At 47.8% G+C, this 18,242-nt stretch overlaps 2 protein-coding genes across 7 annotated transcripts in view; one reads left to right on the top strand and one right to left on the bottom strand.

Annotated features, from left to right (window-relative positions):
• The window catches only part of LOC119648362 (calcium-transporting ATPase type 2C member 1), a 220,643-nt gene extending 216,884 nt beyond the window's left edge, over nucleotides 1-3,759 (bottom strand). For 2 of the 6 annotated variants that reach the window (XM_038050081.1, XM_038050083.1), the window contains exon 1: nucleotides 2,302-3,759. In XM_038050081.1, the coding sequence (XP_037906009.1) occupies nucleotides 2,302-2,553 (252 nt within the window). In that variant the 5' untranslated portion in view covers nucleotides 2,554-3,759. The remainder of the gene's footprint in view (nucleotides 1-2,301) is intronic. The other 4 variants (XM_038050079.1, XM_038050078.1, XM_038050080.1 and 1 more) reach the window with 4 other exon arrangements.
• Nucleotides 3,760-12,664: 8,905 nt separating this feature from the next.
• LOC119649595 (zinc finger protein 143) lies at nucleotides 12,665-14,908 on the top strand. Its single transcript, XM_038051808.1, has one exon. The coding sequence runs from the start codon at nucleotides 12,720-12,722 to the stop codon at nucleotides 14,034-14,036; it is 1,317 nt and encodes a 438-aa protein (XP_037907736.1). The 5' UTR covers nucleotides 12,665-12,719; the 3' UTR covers nucleotides 14,037-14,908.
• The last annotated feature ends 3,334 nt before the right edge of the window (nucleotides 14,909-18,242 follow it).

Raw genomic sequence — 18,242 nt, 5'->3', positions numbered from 1 at the left:
ACAAAAGCCCGACAAAGCGTCCCCTCGTCAGTTTCGACATCTGAGCTTTATAAGCCAGTTTACGTCAGACATACAGCACATGTCCGGCAAGGACAACATAGTTACTGACGCTTTGTCTCGTATCTCCGAGGTTAACATCCCCGCCTCACTCGACTTCTCGGCTATTGTCAAGGCGCAGGAGGATGACGCAACACTTCAGAGTGTCAAATCCAACCTCAAATACAAATTTCGGGAGTCTTCGACTCGAACCTCTCTCTCTGCTGCGAAGACTCGGAAAAGGCACCGTGTGAAGTGTTCCACGCGGTGCACGACTTAGCGCCTCCACGCATCAGGACAACAAATCGGCTAGTCACCGAGAAATACTTCTGGCCCTCCATGAACAAGGATGTCAATTCCTGGGCCAGAGAGTGCATCGCATGCCAGAAGTGTAAAGTCTCCAGGCATGTAAGGAAAGAAGTGGGCTCATTCCCCCGCAGTACCAAGCGTTTCCACACCATACACCTCGACATAGTAGGACCTTTGCGAGACTCGCACGGTTACAAGTATTGCCTCACAATCATCGACAGGTTTACGCGGTGGCCTGAAGCAATACCTCTGAAAGACATTACGGCGCAATCTTGTGCCGAAGCCCTCTGTCGAGAGTGGATACCTCGCTTTGGCGTCGCTGCAGTGGTCATCACTGACCAGGGAATGCAATTTGAGTCCCCCCCCCCCCCTTCCTTTCTCGGAGTTAGGCAAACTCCTGGGGTTTAAACGCCAGCGGGCTACTGCATATCACCCGCAATCAAATGGGATGCTAGAACGTTGGCACCGGACGCTGAAAGCCGCCATTATGGCACGCGACGATTCGTCCTGGACCCAAGTCTTGCCTCCCGTCCTACTCGGAATTTGCGGGGAGAACCCGAGACTCCCAAGCGATCTGGTCTTCGACAAGAGATCGGGTCTCAATGAGTCGAGGTTGGTGCGTCTGCTAAGAGACAATCTCCGACGCATCAAGGCCACTGCTTCCACCCAACACTCGTCCGCACCTGTCTGTGCGCCCAAGGAGCTGGACACGTGTACGCAGGTCCTGGTCAGGACGGATGCCGTCCGGAAGCCGCTGCAGCCTCCTTATGAAGGCTCGTATCGCGTTCTCGAGCGGGGAGAACATTTCTTCCAGCTCGAGATCGGTGGACACAAAAAGGCGGTCTCCCTGTCCAGGCTGAAGCCCGTGTGCACCCCAAAACAACGGCGCGTTCGCTTCAAGAGCTGATGGGGAACACAGTTTCGGATTCAGTCGCTGAAACCCCTCGGTTTCATCTGGGGGCGGAGTGATGTGATAGAAACTACAGACGTGATAAAGGTACAAGTGAATTTCCGCGGCTGCTGTCTTTCCCGAGTATTTCCCAGCCCTATTGGATCCAAGTGGACACGAGTTCTGGGTTTCAAGTGCAAAATTGTTGCCTTCTTTGCAGTCAGCCGGCGTATTAGGTTTCCAGCTGGCGTCCTGCCCTTTATCATTGTCGCAAAACTGTCCTAATCCTCGCATAGCATATGTGGGACATTTGAGGCTAGACAAGGCATCGAAAGACTCAGGATCAAAGGTAGGAAACGTGGGAAAATGGCCAGTGGGAATATTCAAATAGTACCAGGCTGAGCATTGCGAAATTTGTTCATTCCATCACGTGCATCGATTCCCCACTATTTGCTCGTCTGAAAATGACTAAAGCAAGTCCAGTGTTTGAGAAGGGTCTGCAAGGGATGTAATCATCATGGTACCTACATGTCGACCCATGTAGACAGTGTTTCAAAGAAAATCCAACTATTCCAAATATGCCAGACTATTTACGTGGCCAGTGCACCTGACGCGCAAACTTAACGTGCTTTATAGCATCGCAGATAAGTGGATCCCAAGATACTTCTCAAATAGAAATCGAAGGAGTGTGTACCTAGCACTGCGTGATGTGAGTTGAGTTCGGAATCCGTAGAAAATCTTTGTTGTCGGCAAACTCGCCGACACTTCAAAACTTGGGAGTCGTAAAGCCCAAAGCCATTAGGGAGGGATTACAACGTTCTTGCTTGACTAGTCTGCATTAGACGCTACTCGCCTGAATTTTAATGAGTGTTGGAGTAAGTGTGGTCCATGTTCTTCTGCAAATCATCCGAGAAAAGCTCGAAACTACAAACTTTTACGGGGCACGTGTAAATTTATGTTGGAAATGAAAATGCATTGAATGATTTCTGTTTATTTTTGATGAAATAATCTTCTCTCCTGCGGAAAGTATCTAAGATATTTGAACTAGAAAAGATTTAGTAACTCACCAGCATGAAACCGTCGTCGTCGCCGTTCGCCTCCAAAGATTTAGATTTGGCCTTTCCGTCCAAACCCTTCTCAGACGCACGTCCAATCACTCCCGCTCCTCCGCCGCCGTTACCTCCACCACCACCGCCGCCGCCGCCTCCTCGTCGCTCGTTCTCGTCCTGATCGTCCTCTACGCCGCTTCCATAGTTTCGATCAGCATCTTGGGGCAATTTCTCATACTTTCGATTGTTTGTTTTCATATTTACCACCATTAATGCCGACTGGGGAGCTGCAAGAGTCCCGGGTTGGTTGAAAGAACGATGGCTGAATTCCCGGAAAGGATTCTAGCTCGAATTACTTCGTTCAAATCTCAGAAGAAATGTTCAAATGAAATTAAAGGGTGCCAGGATATGAGCAGGAAAATTGAGAGATGGGATTCAAAGAGGAAAATTTAGAGACTTTTCGCGGTTGGGAATCTTCCCTGAATAACAAACAGGATGTGGAGGGGGGAGGGTATCTTCACTTCAACAATTCCCTTAGAACAACGAAGTGTGTGAACTTTATGCTTCCCCGAGTGCAAATGAAAGTGAGATTCTATCGCCGGTCGTCGACAAGCGGATACTGCAAGTGCACTCCTTCGCCTCAAAGCACACTAGAAACTCTACAGTCCGAGGGCACCCCGGCACGCCACTCGTTAAGGGCTGACTAATCTGAGAGCTTTTGCACGACTGATTCGTCTGATTGGAAACTTCAGAGCTCGACGGCGCGTTGCAATCTTGCAACACAATTCTATATGAATAGTCTCGCGGAAAATCGTTTCCTGTTGAACAGCGCAAGGAGCACCCCCACGTCACGGCAGGCGGCCAGGCAGCCACCCCGTACCGGTCGCAAGGCAACAGAAATGCAAGTCACCACCCCGTACTGCGTTTTCCCTTTGTTTTGCGTTGCAACTGATCCGCTCGGATGTCTCGGAAGATGCTCTCGTTGCACAATTACAATCGAATTTTCCTCCTGGCTCCCCCGAAATCAGATAATTCCTGAAGAAAATGAGAAAACTCGTCCGGAATGCGTCGCAATAACAACCTCAGCCTTTCGTCCTTTCCCGTTTGTCCACCCCCCGGTTCTGTAACTTCCAAGAGATTTCCACTTGCACCCAACACAGTGACTAGAACAATCACTAGAACTTTACTGACTTTCACTCAAGTTTTCCTGTGAAGAACGCGAGATGCAGATCTAGGGCCGGCAGTTTTCCCTTCTGGATTTTCTTTGACGTTTCCTCGTTACACACTTTTCACATCACAATCAATTTATCGTAAATTCCAACACTTTCCACAGACTGTTCGGATGAAGGTGGTCCTAATTGTTTGTATGCAAGAAAAGTCTATTTAAATAAAAGAAAAATTTTTAACTCGACTGCGGACAACGACGAGGACGCGACCAAACCGCATCGCGACACACGAACATTCTGACGGTTCTTCAAGAATGATTTTTCCCGAAATGTTTGTTTGAGTCAATTGATGTAGTAGAGTTACGCGACAGTGCGGTACTAGAGGTTACATTGGATGGCGATGTAGTCAATGCATTCAGTGTAACTGAAATTTTGTAACTTTTTCATATCTCAACCATAGAAAATGCCCAGAAGCTGAACAAAGTGAAGAAAATATCTGACCCCGTCATTGTTTCATCCCCTGCGGTTGCATTCGATCACATATTTTTTCCACAAGGATACCAGAATCCTTTTTCATCATATCGCCAATTGGAGTGGTTGTGTGATGTTTGGTATTCTCGCGCCCTGCTAAATACAGAAAGAAGACAATGCCGCCATGGTGGAATTATGATCTGTCCAGCCTCAGGAAGCTGACCAGGGAAATCTTCAACATTTGCTACACGTATAAACATTGATAGCCGTACAATGGCTACCCGAAGAAGTACAAATCGGCAGTCAAGACCGTCAAGAAGCGCAATCGTTGGGCGGAACTGTGTGTATCGCCAGGGCGTTGTTTTTAAGGTTTTGTTTGCAAAACAAGACCTTATTAAAATCGGTTCAATGTCTGTCTGTCATGGAATGAATGATGATTGATCGCATCCCAATCTTCCTGGCAAGCTACCATTCTCCGGACAAAATTTTCCGGTGATAGCACTTCACCTAGAGTTTCCTCTAGGTTCCTTCTTTCTTCCACGAACCTAGGACATTGGAAGAATAGGTGCGCTGGGTCCTCTGGGACTCCATCGAAATTTGGACAATTAGGTGAAGTGTCAGAATTAAACCTATACAGGTATTGACGGTATCCTCCATGGCCGATGAGAAATTGGATGAGATTATAAATGATCTGCCCATGCTTTCTCTCCAGCTACTCCCCGATAGAAGGGATCAACCTGTAAGTCCAACGAACCTTTTCTGACTGATCCATAAGCAGATAGTTATGGATCGCTACCTTTCGACTTTTTTCACCTGCGATAAGGGAGAGATGGACCTGGTGTTATAAATGTTCATCATTTCGGTTGCCAGGATGTCAATCGGCATCATTTCCGAGATGACGAACGCTGCATCGTCTGAAACGGTTCTGAAGGCAGAACACACACTTAAGGCTGTTCTTCTGTAAACCGTATTCAGTTTATGTGAATTGCCTAAAACCTGCAGCGCTTTTCCCCAAACTGGGACTGGATACAGCATGATAGAACCCACTATCCTGGCTATGAGCAGCCTGTACGACATCACCTCGCGAGAGCGATACTCGTGGTGGATGTTTTTTCGCAAGTATGCTTTATGTGCTGCTTAAAATTGAGTTTTCCATCTATTATCACCCCCAAGTATTTGATGGTCGGCTTGGAAGTGATGATGCAATTCCCGATTCTAAAGCAGGCGTAATTTCTTTTGCGACGCTTAATTTTTGGGGACCGCTTCCGTCTCTTTCTCTGCGAGTGCAAGTGCCTTAACAACACTGATTGCTTCGCTTGAGTACAACTCAGCATCCTCGAGGTGCTTTGCGACCACAACCAGTGCTATATCATCGGCGTAACCAACCATCGTGGCCTGCTCCGGAACCGGAAGGTTAAGTACATCATTATACATTATGTTCCACAGTAGTGGGCCCAGTACAGAACCCTGTGGGACACCCGCGTAGACAACGTGCGCTTTGGGTCCATCATCGGTATTATATCAGAGTGTCCGCTCTTGCAAGTAGCTATCGATCATAGCGGCGAGGTGGGTGGCAATACCAATCGTCCCCCGAGACTTTCGTCGTCACATCCAGGGTCACCACCGCACAATATTTGCTGGTATAACCCCTTCCGTGAATTGCATTTTCGGCCAAGGGAGGAACCATTTTGATTGCATTAGTGGTTGATCTGGCTTTACGGAACCCATACTGCCTATCTGAAAGGCCCCCTTAGCTCTCGACGTCTGGGAGTAATCTATTATAAATTACCCTCTCCAACATTTTTTCCATAGTGTCTGGAAGACATATGGTTCTATAGGAGGACGATTCCCCCGAAGGTTTGACAGCCTTAGACAGCAGTACCAGTTTCTGCCGCTTCCATCGCGCAGGAAAGATACCCTTAGACATTCACTTTTCGAACAGCTCCGCGAAAATATCCAGTCTGCATTTGACAGCAAGTTTGAGGGCTTTATTCGGTATGCCGACCAGACCCGAGGCTTTGCTGTCGCCTATTCAACTGCAGATTTTCAGCAACTCGTCCCTGGTGACTGGTAGAATCGGCGTCACATTCAGGGGACGCTGGAAAGGTATCAGTACCCCCTCTTGCTGGTGAAATAACCCCTGGATTATTTTCAACAAGAGCATAAGGGACGGGATTTGCGGAGATGATCGGTCACGGTCACGATTTTATATGCCCTACCCCACGGATTTATGTCAGCTTCCAAACAGAGCTCGTTAAAAAATTCGCTCTTACTCCGCTAGATTGCGAGCTTCCCTATAGGCATGCTCCTTCTGCTCATGATCGATCCTACCTATTGCTCTCTGAGCTGTTCGTCTGGCTTTGTGGCAAATCGATCGAAGGCTGGCAAGTTTACTATTCCACCAATAATTAGGTCTAGGCAAGTCTAGCCCCACATCCATGAATGTTTGCTCATCCATTGGTTTTGCAGACCGTTCTGGTATTCTTTTGGATTTCGTCTTCCGGGGTGCGGGTCTCCTGCCTTATGGCTCCGTCCTTAGTTCAAAGGTGATTGCCTGGTGGTTGCTGTGCGTGAAGTCCTCGCTAACTTTCCAGGACATGTCACATGCTAGCACAGGGCTGACAAAGTCAGCTCTACAATTGAACTAGTTCCCCCTTTCCGATAAGTGTTCGCCTTCGTTGGGCAGAACCACATCCAACTGTGCTAATGCTTCTAATAAGCACCGGCGCCTTGCGCTAGTCTCTTTGCTGCCCCATTCGATAGCCCACGCATTAATGTCACCGGCTATCACCTTTGGACCTCGTCCCCTTGCGTCGTGAATACGATCGTCTAACAGGTTTTCAAACTCAGCGTAGTCGCTGTATACGAATATACCGCTGTTTTGCCCACGCAAAGCAACTAGCCGCCTGGCGCATGTTATATTGAATGGCTTGACAACCCCACGCACATATCGCCGCTCCACCAGTCGAATCTGTGACCCATACACACCGTAAAGATTTCTGTACGGTTCACTGATAATAGCAATCTCCATCGCGAATTCGTAAGCAAATCTTTTGCGACCCTGCAAGGATTGATGTTTATTTGTATTAACCGCTGTCTGTCTGTCTGTCACACGCACTTTTCTTAGAAACGGCTATACCGATTGACACGAAATTTGGTGAGAAGATGGAAACCGTGAAAGTCCAGACATGCAGTGGGGGATATCCTTCTACGTTGAAATTTAGGGGGGTCCCACACATGCAAAGGGGGGGGGGTGTAAACAGCTAATATATTCATGTTGGGTATCAAATGAAAGGTCTCGAATAGCACCTTTTGATGCTGGTGTTAGTTTCCAGCTTGGAAACCGGAAACCCTCGACGTCAGGGGATCCCTCAAAAGTGAAAATCGAAAAGAACGTCGGTCGCCGGAAACCGACGAAGAAGCGAAGATTCATTGGAGTCTTGCTCAAGAACCAATACCAGAAGGCCATGCATATTTTCAGCAAAATTACTAAGAATGTTGTCAACGAGATCGATGAAAAAGATTTCCCTAAATACCTGGTGATTGTTGAGGGGCGTCATGGTCAGGAGCCACTTACGTGTGACGCTGGCAGATGGTAATTCCGCTAGCGGCAAACTAGCACCGAAAGTGTGTCCCAGTTTTGAGACCAGGCTGTCGGAAATGGTCTTCGAGCATCTCCTGGATTACAAAGGCAAACGCATGGGATTCATCCCCTGCTTTGATTCCTCTCAGGTGATTCATGGGTCCCACCTTATAGCTAACGAGGACCAATTCTCTAGCGACTTTCTTGGTTCGCATCCGAAGATCCGCATGGATGAGGACAAGCTCGCCTAATCCCTGCAACTTCAAAACCCCAGGATTCCCTTGGACGACTGGGTTGTTATCAAGGAAGGGAACCCCAGACAAGCAGCCAGTCCTTTCTGCTCCGTATAAATGGAGAGTGCTTGAAGGCACTGGAAAAGGTCGACTATAAAGTGCGGTTCGAAGTCAGAAACGCAAAGGTGAAAGTGTGCAGCTCTGCAAAACCGGACGACGACCTGGATTCAGTTGATACCGCCAACCAGCTGTTGGAGGAGATGAAGATCGACGGTCCGACGTGGACCGACGAACTCCCCACCCAAGCAGATCATGCTGAGGGTAACGCAGATAAATCTACAGCACTCGAAGTACGCCTCAGCTAATCTGGTTATCTTCCTTCTAGACGAAACATCGACATCGCACTAATACAGGAATCTTGTGGTAAAACTGGAGAAGGCGGAGACAGAGAACATGTATATTTTCTCGGTTTACACGGCTAATGACTGATCAGCACCACCAGGAGAACTACAACACTTGAAAAGCACCGTAGCAACAAAGAAGGCCAACCTGTTGGTAGGCTCCGACGCCAATGGAAGGTATACGCTTTGGGACAGCTTGGAAATCAACGAGAGGGGTGAGTCATTCTCATTCTCATAAAAATTTATCGATGGGTCACAGGGGCAATACACCAACCTTCCATTTCCCCAGCTCGGAGAACTGTCACAGCCAGGAGGAGGTCTTGATATCACCCTACTAACGGACAATTGGATTCTTATGATGGAGAACTGAAAAGTGTGTGACCAGAGATCCTTCTCAGATCACAGTTGGATACTTCTCAGTCTAGATCTCGCCGCTATAGTTTCCAAATCCTTCAGAGTCCTGAGGAGAATCGAATGGAGAAAGTTTGGTTAAGTAATTAAGAACAAACTCTTCGATGCGCAAATTAGAAAGATTGGCACGACCCGAGTCAAAGGTCGGGGCTCTGGAAAAGGCATTTGATTCAGCTTTTAAAGTCTCGTCCCTGATAAATACAGCAAAAGGACACTGCCACCGTGAATGAAGATCTCTCCAGCCTCAGGAAGCTGGCTCCATAAGATTCTGTCAAAGGAACAATTGATACTTCCCTCCAATGTAAACTATCCGGGTGTAATCCAGGATCCAAAGCTAAATTGGAGACTGAACTTTGAACTGAGGGTACAGAATGCCTAAATAGCCTTCTATGTTTGCAAGATAATCTTTGTAAAGAAATGGGGTCTCCCGCGGAGTAGTACACAGCTGTGGTGCGTCCAGTGTTAACGTACGAGTCTATTGTTTGGTGGCAGGCTTTGAGCAAAAAGTACAATAGAACGAAGCTTAATAGGATTCAAAGAACTGCATGTGCAGGTGGGACTGATGCTCCTCCAGTCGTGACCACCACATTAAATACATTGTGGCGTGCAGTGCCGTCAGACTACGTGAGTCCGGATGGTGGAAAGCGAAGCCCTACGGCGGGTTGCACGGCTATGGCACAGTATCCTTCACTGATGTATCAAAGATGGTCTGTAAGGTCGGTGTGAGGATTTTCTCAGATACACAAGGAGTATCGGAGTCGTATGGTCTCCCAGGTTTTGCCAGAGTATTCCAAGTGGAAATACTGGCGATACTGGAAGCCAGTCGATGGCTGGGGCATGATCCGCGCCAAAGGCCTAACATAATCATTAAGGTACTGAGCGGCGACATCTTTAAGGCCATTGGAGCAGTGCAAAAACGAGCTGAACGGCCTGGGTGGCACGCCAAAGGTCACCCTCCTCTGAGTCCCCTGTCATAGAAGGGATTGAGCAGGCTGATGGATTGGCCAAGCGGGGTTCTGCTCTCGCGGATCTCAGATGGCGAAGGTGGTTAACCAAGTACCAAGTGAAGGGGGATTTACCCGCTTATAACATAACCCGATCACGAGCGTTCATTTGCTAGACGTATAAGATGACGGCGATCTGCACGGGGCACTGGCCATGCCGCCAGGCTCGGCATACCCTACAATTCGCATTACGAGGCTGCGGAGCCAGTTCAGATGGATGAGAAGGTCAGCTTCAAATTGGCGGTTTTGAACTGCAGTAATGTAAAGAGTCGTAAGGAAAACAGAGATTAATTTATTGAATATGTGTGAGTGCGACCGAAAGTAGCAACAGATAGAAATCGCTCCTGTTTATACAATCGCAAACACGACGTGAGTGCAAATTATATTTAACTTAAAACCGCCAATACGTTAAGCCCAAGCTAGGCTAAAACTAAGTCCATCTACTTGACGTCGCAACACCCCAAATCGAAAGCAATTTACCCATATTTTTTTAATTCACAGAACCTTGCTTTTTCACATAGCATTCAAAAAATTAAAAAAGGCCACTAACAGTGTCAAAAGCTTGGCGGCGAAATAGAACTGGTAAACACGGCTTGATCGTGTCATTGAACTCAGTGCGGCAGTTGCTCGTCTTTCGTCTGCGTTTTGCTGGTAACCAAGGAACGGAAAGTGGTGGACATACAGAGTGTTTCCATGCAAGATAGTGCATTTGCCAAAATATTTTGGTTGCCAGAAGTGTACTTGAAACGGGTATTTAACTGGTATATGAAATCGGCCTGGGTTACCGGACGAGATGAGGACCGCTAGGAGAACGCGACCCTCCAATAGGCATTGAAACTACTTGACTTTAATCGTGAGAATATTACACACTAACTTTTAAGGACACTATTATTACTATTCCCGCTTTAATTTACACGTAATACCGAACCAATAATCCACATTACTTTGAGTAGATAAACCAGAACTGTGTCGGGATCATCTTCTTTCGTTGGCGATCGGAAACAGGGGAAAATGTGCCACGCAAAAGCACCCGTGATCCCGTCAATGTTGTTACCGGGCGAACCTGACGCTTTTTTGGAGCGTCCCCCGGTTTAGCGAAAGTTTTCAGTCTTGACAAGGAGATCCATTTAGGCCCGCTCCGGACGTCAAGCCTGAAGGACTCCTTCCATCGCTTCAGGTTTTTAAAGTGGTGGTGGGTGCAGCGGCCTCTGAGAAGCGTCCTCCCTTACGAGGACTTGCGAGCATGTCTGAAGATCTATGAGGATTCGACCTCCGGCGTCATGTATCGGGAAGGTTGAGTCGGCCGCAGACTAAAAACCGCGTTCCTGAGTAGACTTAGCATGCTAGAGTCACTTAACCCTGGTCTGATATACAGCACAGGGTCGGCGGGGAGCCACAGATTCTCCCGGTACACAGACGAAACTGAAATTACAGTTCTGTGGGACTGAATCTCTGAAATGGCTACGCGGCGTTACACAAGCCAAATGTCATCCTGGTGAACTCGAAGAGTTCGAAAGGTGTGCAAATAGCCTTGGCCAGATCCAAGGTCGTGAAAACACGGCAGTTTGTCAATGAATGCGCAAAGTCATGGATGAGTGGAATAGGGTATCGGTGGGGAATTGGGTGAGTACATCTGTAATCTCCGCAAGGTATCTATTTGCCGTTTGGCATAGGTACCATATGGAGTGGAGATGACCAGGAAGGTCTGCAAATACCCCGTTTCAGGATATCATCGAACTCTTTCGTTGCCACAACTAACTTCTGGGATGATAGGGGACGTACCTTTGAGAAGATTGGGGTGCCGGTATTGCTGCTGTCGCATTTAACCGGTTGGGAGAAACTGCTTTCAGTAGTGGTCTTACGACATTTTCATAGGATGATGTGATGATCGGCAGTATCCTTGAAATGAATGGAAAGGGTGTCGTTTGCGGAGATGGAAATTTTTCCTGACGACTTTAAAGAGGTTGCGGAGTCTATTAGGGCTTCAATAAGGCCCGCCTTGTTGGTCTAAGATTGCACTGATGGCAATGTTGGAGGAGCCGGTGCGCAAAGCTATTGGTTAGGTAGATGATTTGACGACTGAAGTAACAGCAGTGGCGATACCCTATTTGCAACACTTAATTATGGTGTCAGCCTCGCTCGTCCAGCTCATTTTGTTTTTTTTTTCAGTGGTGCAGCCGTTAGGTAACTCTGTCAGTGGGACATGAAGCTCGAGGTGATGTTGATGTTGGCCATGCCCTTCGAAAGAAACCAGAATGACGTCTTACCAACGACAAGCTCTTCAAGCTGCATTCCTGAAACGCACTGGCATGCTTACGAACTCAATCAGATCGAAGGGCGTGGTGACGATAGATTAGGAGACGTCCTCGCGAATGACCGGGACTTGATAGCATGCCCGTTACAAGACAATGATCAAGCATATTGAGCCGCAATTCTCCCGGAGCAGATCTCCTTTTATTGGCAACTGGTATCGAGCCGGACAGTGATACTGACTGTTGGTGATCACCATCAGCGCCTGACCTCTGGGGCCGGGCTGAGCCTGAAAACGGTGGAAAGGCTGGCGGGACCGTCGAGTAGGCGACACCATCGTAAGTCAATGATTAGTTCGTGCTGCTTGAATGACTCAGCTCCGAGAATAGTTGTTTGGACATTAGTGATAACAGTTGAAAAGTTAACGTAGACCGAGGTCGATTGAGACGCTGGGTGTCGAAATTGATGATGGCTGCCTGAAGCACAACCTGTGTTTGATGAGCAGCCTCACGATAAGTCCACAAGAAATCACCACAGTAGCACACCACAGACTCTGAAGAACTTAACTTTTCTTATAAGCTTCTCCCCATACAGATGCAGCAGTAAATCTTAATTAATTCTTAGCAGTCAATTCCGTGCACTTATTTTCGACTAGCTATATAAATAACGTCCATCAGGAAGAAAATGGATTGGAAATCTAAATGGACAACAAAATCGGTTACGCGGTATCCTCAGATGGGACTTCCCCTAAAAAAATCTCGTTCAAAAGTTTATCGGCATTGAACATAATTTGCTTTCAACAACATTCAACTTCATCTAGTACACCCATTTCTCTTATCAATACGTCACACGTGTACTCTAACCCTCTCCGCAACTGTCATCGATTTGTCAACCGGGTCCCGTCGTGTTGCGTGAAAATGGTGGAGTCAGGTGCGGTTGCCTCTCGGATTCTTCGAATATCGCCCAAAATTGACGATCTTCTGCCGAACAAGCAACTCAATTGCCCAGAACCCAACTGCTCCAGCATATTCTCCAATACGGGAAATCTCCAAATGCATCTTGAACGTCATCATCGTCGAAAACCGATGAAAGGAGACTCAGCCAACGTCGAGGGAATCCCCGAGAATTCGACGCTCACTAAATGGTACTTCTGCCCCGTGGAAAACTGTCCGTACTTCGACGTGGGCAAAGTTGCTAACAAACACTTCACTTGCTTGAAATATGTTCGCCAACACTACCAGAAAGTGCATGCAGTGAAAATGTTCCAGTGCGAAATGTGTGGAAAGACATTCGGTACGGAGGGGATGAGGGTTCGCCACCAGCTGGATTGTGGACGAGTCTATGAATGTGATGAGTGCGGCTGGGCGTACAACACTCGCGAGACTCTGCTGACGCATGCCAAACGAAAGGGGCATGTCATTGACTCCAACAAATTCAAGACAGCACCGGCGACGAAGCAACCGCCACCGTCTGCCAACGACACCGTGATTATAGGGACCCAAACGACTACTCCGATCCAGATTCTCGTCAAGTTGTCAACGCAGACTCAGGATCAAGGAATTCAGACGGATCCAGTGGAAATCAAGCAGCAGCCGAAGCGAAAGCGCGGGTCGAATACATCAAGGGTTGGCAACAAGTCATCAAAGAAGCAGAAAAACACCGCGACAGAGACAACTGTTTGCCAGGAGGACTCCCCGAAAATGCACCCCGCACTGTCAGTGGACTCTCCTCCTGAAAACAACCTCAACCGCCTGAATTTCGTCGAAGACGCCGACGTGGAAGACAGCATCAGCACGTGCCTGGAGCAACTGGTCAACTCGTCCGGGGGCCTGTGCGACATCGAAACGCAAACAGAAAAGTTCTCAACAAACATCCTCGACCAAATGCTCTATTCGCACATGCACACGCAGACCTGTGACGAGTTCTTGTCCGAACTGGGACTTTCTGACATTCAAACGCAGACCAACTTGCCCGACGATAAGGACGGATTGGGGGAGTCGTCTGACCAGAACGCCTACGGCATCACCACGTCCGGACCGCATGACGAGATGCTGGTGTCGACCGAGACGCAAACGAGCTTCACGCAGTGCCTTCTGGAGTACAATGAGGCCGGGACGAACAGCAACGGCATCACGCAACATACGCAAACCTGCGAGACGCTTCTCGAGGGGCTTTTCGGCGGACAGGACAATGATTTCATTGGGAATTTCCAATCGACTTACACGCAAACATGATGGTACGATGAATTTTAGGGAGCGAAGATTATAAGACTGAAAAATGCAACGTGTGGAAGGAGAGGACGAAATGTTATTTCGTCGAATGACCAGCAAGACCACGAGGTGGTAGCGAACGAACAAAATTGTTGGAAGTCTTCCCCTTTTCATTTCTTCCAGAAGCTTGCATGAGGCTGTGGCAACGAAGCAACGGTTTTTGCTTCTCTGTTGCCTCAACGAGAATTTTGATGAAATTTCATTAATCTGCGGGCGGGCGAGGGCTAAAACGTACACAATCTGGCGCGCCTTATCTATGGATGGAATTCACAACTAGAAGGGAATTTTGTATGCCTCTTGCTCCTCCCTTCTGGAGTTCTCTTTTATTTTCAACGAGAATGTTCCAGTTGCGTTATCAACACACTCAGCGCTTTGCAAGTGATAACCTTACCGCAGCGAGGCAACACAAAGAGATCACAAACATCAATGACCAAGCGAGATTCCAACTCGGGGCAACGAGATCAAGGAGCTTACGGTCACCCAACTCGGCCATCACGATTTCACCATTTCTCTACGAGTTCCTTCCGGAATCATGAAAGGAATCTTTTGGATCAGAAAAATTAAGCTTTTTATCCGAAAAATTAACCTCGTCCGCCCGAAACCCAGGAGCAGATTCAGAGCTAAATCAGCTTTAAATTAAGACAAAAGTATTAAAAAATAAGTTCCCACAACAATCACTGTAGATATTAAGTTCACTTTCTCCTGTTATGATAGTATCACCCGTTTTTCATGTTATGGCACATTTCGGACGTTTTTCTTCTGCATTTAATGTTGGTAAAGTCGATGTTCAACGTTGTGAAAAAAAAACAGGCGAATTAAATGAGTACAAAGCCGAATCATTGTCTTTCAATATAGTTTAGTTCACTCCAATTGAAAGTTGGCCGTTTCGAGGAGCCCAATTAGGGAACGGGATTGCCGCGAGGAGGGGAAGGGGTGCAGAATCTAACCAGCTCAAATTTTCAGAAACATCCTGTGGAATTTGCAGAAGCAGCTTCCCTACCCCAAAACCAAATACTTCTTTAAAGCCTCTAAAGAATTGTTTACCTAGTGTCCGCTACCTTGGCTTTAGCCAGAAGAAAAGAGATGTCTGAGAGTTTCTTTCGCAACTTCAACAATGCGAGCTAAGTTAAGAGGCATTTTCGCCTATTGGCCAGTGCTCCATGCAACCCGCCTTAGTCCTGTACACAAAAAGTTCTTATCTACAGGCGGTGAGGGTTAGATTGTATCCTTCACAGCCGTCAGGGAGTGCAGAGTGCGCCAATCGTGGGACTGTCAAGAGGAGAGCTCCGCCTGGCCAGCCGGCTAGCCCCTCTATGTTACTATGACCAGGAAACCAAAATAGGGTGACCTTGAGCGTGCTGTCCAGACTGTTCAACGTGTCTCCCTGCATTGTCCCACTAGCCTGGAGGAATTCTCCTCCAAGTACAAAGCCTTAATAGTCGCCTGGCTATCGATCAGAATGACTATGTTACGTTTGGGGCTTTTTTCATGTCCCAGCCATCTACAGGTTTCCAGTCTCGTCCACCAGGAATACTGTTTATCCGAGAAAACTCCCGCACTGATTCTAAAGGCCATCTTTGATCCCTCAGCGAAGAATATTGTGTCAAAATCTCGCAACAGGTTTCCGGTCCACCACTCTGCCCTGGTTGGGAAGTCTACAGTAAGGTGGTATAATGTCGTCTGGGCCCAGAGATTCATATTCGGAGAGAGTCCAGCTGGTCAGCAATTCCGTATTTGATAATTTCACACGATCGGTGCTGCATACCCCCCAAACCAGCTTTAGACTCAGAGCCCTCCTTGCTGGACTAGCAGTTGCAGCCTCACAGAAAAACTCCGTTCAGGAACCTTTCGGCTTTTAAAGAAACGATGAGCTCCTATGCTCTTTGGCCAGAATCTTAATCGAGCCTCACCTGTTCAAGCAGTCCTTTTATGAAATAGGGACAAACGGTTTCGTCCAGGGCCCTAAACGGGGGATCCATGCATATTCTCTGAAAGATTGCTAAGAATAAGGAGACCGGTATTGTCGACGAGCGGGATGAAGAGGACTTCACTAAATACCAGGCGACTGTTGAGGAATATAACAGCAACACCGGGCAGACGAGAAGGCGATCTCAAAACGAGGCCGAACAAAAACACAACCAGAACAAAGTGCGCAAGACCTCGGAGAAAAGTAAGCACCAACAGTCAGCCGACGAGCCACGAATGCGAAACCCTTCAGCGACGTGGCCAGGAACCACTTATGTGTGACACTGGCGGATGCAAATTGTGTTGATACCAGGCTGTCGCAGATGATCATTGAGTAACTCGTGGACGCTATAGGCAAACACACAGGATCCATCCCTTGTTTTGATTTCCCTCAGGTGGTCCGTGGGTTTTACATTATAGCTTGGGAGGACCAATTCTCCAGGGATTTTCGCGGCTCGTGCATTGTTAAAATCAGTGACGCCTGAGAGTGCGTAAAGCTCAACGTCATCCATTACGACGAGATTCCCAGGAGATCGGTCGCTCGCATCTGGTTGGCGAAGATTCGCATGGATAAGAACAAACATGTCTAATCCCTGCACTCTCAAAACTCCAGGATTCTCATGGACGATTGGGTAGTTATCAAGGAGGAGGAACGCCAGACAAACAGCCAACCTTTTCTGCTCCATATAAACGGAGAGTGTCTGGAGGCACTGGAAAAATATAAAGTGCCGTACGGAGTCAGGAACGCAAAGATGAAAGTGTCTCGCTCTGCAAAAGCGGACGGCGAACTGGATCCAAACGATGCCGCCAACGAGCTGTAGGAAGAGATGCGGATCGACGGGGACTGACGACTCCGGCACGCAAATGGGCAAGATTGGCACGGCAGACGAACTGAAGTCAAAGGTAGAGGCTCTGGAAAAGGCACTCGATATCGCCTTTAAAGTCTCGTACCCTGCTAAATACAGCAAGAAGGCACTGCCACCGTGGTGTAATGAAGCCTCCAGCCTAAGGAAGCTAACTAGGGAAATCTTCAACGTCTACTAGAGGTATAAATAGTGTGAAGAAGTACAAGTCGAGCAGAGGCGTTAACGATTGAAATATTTTCAGATCACCGAAAGAACCAGCGAATCCGCAAGGCTTAGTAAGATTCTGCAAAGAAACATAAGTCGGATGGCCCCTGGACGGAATCTTTTGGTGAAACCTTGGAGTTGCTGATTCAGACGCACTTTCCCGCCAGCGAGGAGGACTGTGAATCAGAGTCTTGGTTGGAGGGTAAAACCCAGCCAGGCTCCAGCCGGGCGAGACTATAAAATCGGCAATTACCGAGGATAAAATCCACTGGGCTATAAGCAGCTTCTCCGCATGTAAATCTCCGGGTCCAGTTACCATAATGCTAGTCATGCTACAGAAGGAGCAAGAAAGGATTGTGCCATGGCTTGTCGAGATTTATCGGAGCTAGATCTGTTTAGGATACGTACCACAACCTTAGAGACGCGCACTAGCGATTTTCATACCGAAAGCAAGCAGGCGTGGTCATGAGTCCGCGGAGGACTTTCGACCTCACCTTCTTCATGTTGAAGACGTAGAGTGCGTCTTGGTCATCCACTTAAGGGCGATTATGGAGAGAATGCCTTTCTCTAAGTCCCAGCATACCTACCTCGAAGCTAAATCAACAGAAACCGCTCTCCACGAGGTAATTGGCACGGTTGAGCGATCACTGCGGTACAAGCTACCTTCTTGGATATAGAGGAAGCATTCATCAACGTTAGTATCAACACCTTGACCAGTATAGGATTGAAGGGGTATCTTACGCATTGGATTATATCCTTGCCAAGAATCAGGATAATCCAATCGGATCTGGGAGGCAACCACTTGACCAGAGCTGTGAACAGAGGCACTTCCCAGGGTGGCGCAATCTCTGCAATGCGAATATTGGACAGCAGCGGGGTAAAGTTAGTGGCATATGCTGATGATTTGGTGATAGGGATGTTTCCCTCCGTTATGAGCGACATCATGGAAGCAGCGTTACGACAGGTGTGCCTGTGGACCGCAAGATGCGGACTCAGCATAAACCCAACAGAACTGATGCTATTCACCACCAAGACAAGGGTACCCCAATTCCACCTACTAGGGCTGAATGAAAAAGATTGGTTATTTCCTTTAATGTAAAGTATCTGGGTGTAATCCTGGATCCTAAGCTAAATT

The sequence above is a fragment of the Hermetia illucens genome, chromosome 2 (assembly GCF_905115235.1).
Source record: "Hermetia illucens chromosome 2, iHerIll2.2.curated.20191125, whole genome shotgun sequence".
NCBI classification, from domain to species: domain Eukaryota; kingdom Metazoa; phylum Arthropoda; class Insecta; order Diptera; family Stratiomyidae; genus Hermetia; species Hermetia illucens.
This window is presented reverse-complemented; position numbering and strand designations above follow the sequence as displayed.